This window comes from Papaver somniferum, chromosome 11 (genome assembly GCF_003573695.1).
Source record: "Papaver somniferum cultivar HN1 chromosome 11, ASM357369v1, whole genome shotgun sequence".
Classification (NCBI taxonomy): Eukaryota; Viridiplantae; Streptophyta; class Magnoliopsida; order Ranunculales; family Papaveraceae; genus Papaver; species Papaver somniferum.
The window spans coordinates 44,876,945-44,882,772 of NC_039368.1; the positions used below are offsets into that span (position 1 = coordinate 44,876,945).

At 36.7% G+C, this 5,828-nt stretch overlaps 1 protein-coding gene across 2 annotated transcripts; it reads right to left on the bottom strand.

Moving 5' to 3' along the window:
• Window positions 1-942: 942 nt before the first annotated feature.
• On the bottom strand, window positions 943-3,653 carry LOC113323697 (remorin 4.1-like). Of its 2 annotated transcripts, none has more exons than XM_026572040.1 (2): window positions 2,731-3,645; window positions 943-1,387 (listed from the first exon to the last, which is right to left on the bottom strand). In XM_026572040.1, the coding sequence occupies exons 1-2, from the start codon at window positions 3,454-3,456 to the stop codon at window positions 1,196-1,198; spliced, it is 918 nt and encodes a 305-aa protein (XP_026427825.1). In that variant the 5' UTR covers window positions 3,457-3,645; the 3' UTR covers window positions 943-1,195. The 2 variants fall into 2 exon arrangements, with proteins under 2 accessions (XP_026427825.1, XP_026427826.1); XM_026572041.1 differs by having other exon boundaries at window positions 946-1,454; window positions 2,731-3,653.
• Window positions 3,654-5,828: the final 2,175 nt, after the last annotated feature.

The following is a 5,828-nucleotide window of genomic DNA, read 5'->3' on the forward strand; positions in this document are numbered from 1 at the left end:
AATATTTGTAAAACATGGTTCAAATGGACGAGTAAAAATTAGTACGGGGGAAATGGACACTAAAAAATTAGCAAGGATGAAACTGGATTCATCCTGACTTAAATTTAAAAAATGGTAAGGATGAAACTGGATGCATCCTGATATAAATTAAAAATAAGAAAAAAATATTTGAAAATGGGTAGGATGAAACTGTTTACATCCTCGCTATGTTTACATTTTTGTCCATTTACACAGTATCAAAATCTAAGTGTCCTTTTCATCCATGAATTGTTGATTTTGGTCTTTTTAACCAATTTTGTGTAAACAAAACATATAGAGCCAATATATTAATTATTTTAAATCGACCAGTTAGATAATTCTCCTTTTTTTAAGGGTCATTTTAACAAAGTGGATTAATTTTTTTGTTTAATAGATTTCAAGTTAAAGGTCTTCTTTTTTTGATAATAAAAGAGGATTTTATAAAGCTCATTTGAGTAAGAGAGAATAGGGAGACGGCATGAGTTTTTGGGCAAATCACTTCTCTATCATATGAGTATCTCTTTTCAAGAAGAAAATCAATCAAAATGGTCGAATTATGATTTGGAGTACCATTCCTTCTCCAGTCTCTACATACAAGATTTGGATGCTATCGTTGTGGGTCGTTCTTTTTCTTCGCGATTTATTTGCGTTTTGCATGTATCATTGTATTTGTTTCGTGCTTATGTTGTACTTGTTTTTTCTTAAAAACCATCGTGTAAACGTTTCTTATTTGGAATGAAATACTAATGGTTTGACTAGAAAAAAAAGAAAAAAAAAGAGAAGGCCAAATACTAAATTCCCATTTTGCACTTTCTAGTATTCTGAGGAACTCTGTTTCCATTTTATACCTTTTCTTCCAAAATGATAAAAACAACACGCGATTGGATGTTTTTCTTGATCGGTGCCAGGTGATTGCCCACTCAATAATAAAACACCAAAATAAATATTTCAATAAGTACCAAAATATTAATACCGCCCACTAAAGTTTATATGTTGGGTGCAACTCTTGTCCCAACTTATCACAAATCCCACACTAAAACCCACCTCTTAAATGAATAAAAAGAATACAAGATGGGGTGCATTAATCATCAAGATAAATGTTCCCTGAAAGTTGAGATGATGATAAGAATTTGATCCCCAAGGATGTACTACTGCCATAAGTGTTCCGCACTCTGCATTAGAAGAAGGAGCGTTTTGTTGGGGGTATTCCAAGCGCTCTCATCAAGTTCGCTATTTCAAGAACCCTAGCAATTTTTGTTCCTTTTTTGGCCTCAGCTGATGCTCTTCTTTCTTCTGCTCTTCTATGTGCTTTCGCCACCTCATTTTGCATATGTTCAAGTGCTTTTGCTCTTTTCTCCTCCAACTTTCTCTGCGTGTACACCCGAGACATGTATTGTGCAGTCAGTTGTAAGAAACCATTTGTAATACAGATGTCCCTATGATAGAATGATACAAAAAATCAATAACTCATCTTTTGTAACAAAAAGTCTCGGCAGATCGAGATAAAAACCACGCAAAAAAAACCCGCCCCTCACAGCCCATCCCGACCTCCGCACGTCTTCCGAGGGACGGGGTCCACAGAAAAAATGTGAGAGGCGGTTTTTACCCGGTCTACTGCTTTTGTAAACAGCTTAATTCTACGTAACTGATAAGAAGATAAAATCGTAGGGTTCATTTCTCGTACGATCATACTGCTTCGGCCTTCGATGAAATATGGTCATGCAACCTGAGACATTACCATTCTCAGAGGCGGAGTCAGAATTCGTAAATCGAGGGTGCAAAAATCTTCTTTAGAGTACAAAATCTTTTTTAGGGGTGCAAAATAAAAAAAATTAGGCTTGCATATAACATCATATCTATAATTGGACCTAAAAAAGATTTTGGAGCTAGCTGGGCAGGGATGTAAGTGCACACCCTTGCAATACTCTCTCCTGACCGTTCTTACTTTTTTATTAGTCAGCTAGCTTATCTAGATTAAAATCTTGAAATATCAACACATTGTGGACTGTTGTTCAAACTTTTAACCCAAGTTCAGAATCGGACTCCTAGGTACCTAGTGTAACTAGAGTGTAAGCTTAGGGCTTTAGAGCATCCACAGTGGGCGAGTATAACCAAAAATTTGGGATGAGATCGTAACACAGTGGGACGGAGTAAAGATCAAATCCCAACCAAAGATCAAATTCCAGACCAAATATGGTCGCAACCAAATCCCAAATTCTAATATAGTCGGGCGTAAATTTAAAGTACGCTTGTTGATGGGCGTAAATTTAAAGTACGCTTGTTAACGGGCGGAGATTTAAATTACGCCCGATGAAAATTCAAATTAAATAAAAAAAAAAAGAATGAGGCGGACTTTTAAAGTCCGCCTAATGAAAGTTACGAAAAAATGGGGCGGACTTTTAAAGTCCGCCTGATGAAAGTTACAAAAAATATAAATGGGGCGGACTTTTAAGGTCCGCCTGATGAAAGTGTAAAATGGGGCGCAGCCATAACAGTCCGCCTGACGAAATTTTAATCATGTACCGTTGCGTCACAACACGGACTAAACCCAAAATTTGGTCTTTTTTTTTGATCTTTGATTTTGATCGCACCACTGCAGTTGCTCTTGGTGGGATAACAAGCAACTAAATCTAGCTGTAGCCTTAAAATCAGATAATGTAAAGCCAAAATTAAGCTGCCAAGTAAATCAAACAAAGAGAAATGAATACTAACCTCAACTTTCTTCATCCAAGAGGTGGATTTTTGAACTTGTTCACCTTCCCATCCATTAATAACTGCATCTTCTCTCTTAAACCGATTATTGATCTTCGAAATCTTTGCGTTTTGCCATGCAGATATCTTCGATTCAGTCTCTTCCCGTTTTACTCGGTTCACCGTAATATCTTCAACAAGACTCTGGTTATTATTACAATTGTTATTATTATTGTTGTTGTTACTTGAAGAAGATGAAGATCCCGTTACTAACATGGTATTAGTATTGCGTCGACTAGTTGTAGCAGCGCCAGGTGAAGGAACAGGATCAAATTTATGATTATAGTTATCTGGAACAATAGCCAAAGGATTTATTTCTTGATCACTGTTATCATCATTATGATCATGATGATCACTGTTATCATCTTCTCCAATTCTACTAAGTAGATGATTAATATTATTATTTCCACCGCCACCGTGCTCGTTCTCGCTGCCGTTATCGCCAAGTGTTGATGATCCAGCAAGTACTAAAGCATTGAATTCTCGACTCATAGTTGTAAAATTTTCACTCGGAACTGTACTACTTCTGCTTTCAGATATATGACTACTAGTTTCCCATGCTTCTCTTCTTCGATTATTATTATTTGTTGGTGGATGTGGTGGTGTTAACGCATGTATATCTCTGATTATGAGGTCGTCTTGATCTGCAGATGATCCGTTGCTTATTGATCTTTGATTTGTATACATGGTGTGAAGTGGAGAAACAAAGGTGAAAAAATATAACTAGGAATGAGTGGCTAATCAAAGAGAAGTGAACTTAATTAGATTCAGTGCTCCATATTTAGGATATCTAATAAAGCACGTAAAAACCAAAGTTGGAGGGATAAAGTGGAATCCATTTCTTTAGAATTTTAAATGAAGTTTCCTTCTTTCTTTGAGTAACCCCATATTTAATTTGATAAATATGTGTCCCTAGTTAGATTAAGTGATTCTTTCTTTAAGGTTAACTGTTAGTGATTGATTGACTAATAAAGTTTAGGTTCTTAGAGCAACCACAGTCATGAGACGGACCAAATACCAAAAGCTAGACTAAAAGTCAAAAAAATTTGGTATTCTGTGTGTTCAAGCGTAGTGGGAGAAGACCAAAATTTGGTGAAGCGTAATTTATACCCACGCTTGATGCGGGACGGAACTTATACCCACGTTTCCTGATGGAGCGTGTTTATAATATGCGTCTTAATGAAACGGAGGTATAATGCGCGCTTGATTGAGGCGTAGGTATAATTCACGCCGGACACGGGACGGAGATGGAAAGTGCGTTTGGTGGGACGGAGATAGAAATTGCGTCTGGGTGGAACGAAAATATAAAGTGCGTCTGGGTGGGACGGAAATACAAAGTGTGCCTGGTGAGCTGTGTTTAATTATTGGGTTTGATTAGTAATTGCTAAAGTGTTATTAGGTATAATCATGTAATGCCCCACAATTAAACATCAAAAAGACGTGTGGTCTTGTTGGTGGATAAAGCAGTGTATGGACCATGCACTGTACTTAATTGGTACTTAATTGCTAAAGTGTTATTAGACACTACAAGTTAAACATCAAATAACCAGGCGCACATTAAACCATCGCCCCAACCAGGCGCACATTAAAACAGCGCCTCATTGGGACGTATAAGACAATTACGCTTGATCTGAGGCGTATGTATTACATCCGTTTGGTCTGGCGGTGTTTATAAATGCGCCTCACTCATACGCTAGTTTTACCTCCGCCCCAATATCATACGTTGATTATATAAACGTCCGGTGTGATGCGCTCACTATACTCTCGCCTGGATTCATACGCTCACAATACCTCCGCCCCACTATAACGTGATTTAGTCTGGGTTGGCGACCAGATTTGGTCCCAAACCCTAATTATCTCGACTAAATATAGTTTTAGTCCGTTCCATTACGGCTGGTTTTGAGACCAAATTTGAGTATAGTCCCCAAATTTGGTCGTGACTGTGGATGCTCTTAGGGTTGACTGTTTGCTTCTCTTTGTGGGGAAAGAAAAATAGTGAAATGCCATTGATCACTATGGCTGCTGTATGGCATATGATTGTTAAATACAATAAGTTTGGTGTATGATGCAGCACCGAGTCGATACTACTCACTTGATCTCAATGACTGATCTTTTGTGCACAACTTACTCAAGCATGACTGTTGTAGGTGTTTGGTACTTTTCAACTTCTAAAAGATGTATAATTTCAAAATTATCTTTAGAGGTAAAAAAATTTAGAGATAAAAAAGAAAAGAAAATTGTGAAATAAATGTTTTTGATTCTGACTTCTGAATTGATTTTTGTTTCTGGTATCCAAACATCCGATAAATTTCACGTACTATGATATTGAATTTATTTTAAATAAATTTCACCATTGAATTCATTTGATTGTTGGACTTGTGGAATTCTGAAACCAACTTTAACTAGTCATCTTTTCCATCATAAGAATTCAATCAGTAGTCTTTTTGAGCACCTTCTCTCATAAAAAAAATTCTGACGAAATCCTAAACCTTTGAGCACCGATCTGCTCTCCTTTTGGAGCAGATCTGAGCTGATAATCTTCATATGTAGTTTGTTTTCCATTTTCCTTATATTCTCTGCTTTCTTTAAGGGTTTTGATATTCGTTTTGGATTTTTCCAGTCGGTAATCTGCTGTTTTTTCAAGGTTTTTTGGTTGATAGTTGGTTGTTTACAGAGTTGATCTTCATCATAATCGTAGCAATAGTTTTCATCTCTGGCATGTCTTGATCGGCTTTTATGTTTTATTAGTGATTGTGTATTTTGTTCTTGTGTGTAACTCTAGTAGTCTTATCTATTGTGTTATTGTTAGTCTCTAGTGTTAGCAAGGATGAAATTAGTGTGATTTGCAGCAACCAATTATTCCACGGGAAGTTACTTCGACAGGTTGGTTTATCGTCAAAGGAAGTCGTTGTAATCAGTAATGTCTTTCTCCAACGGGTATCTGGAATCTCCGCAAAATGAGATTTCATTTATCTATTTGGGTAACAAATCTACGAATCCTAAGATCTTTCCCTTAAGTTTTGTTTAATGGTCTGTTGTTTGAGATTTGATGGCTGTAT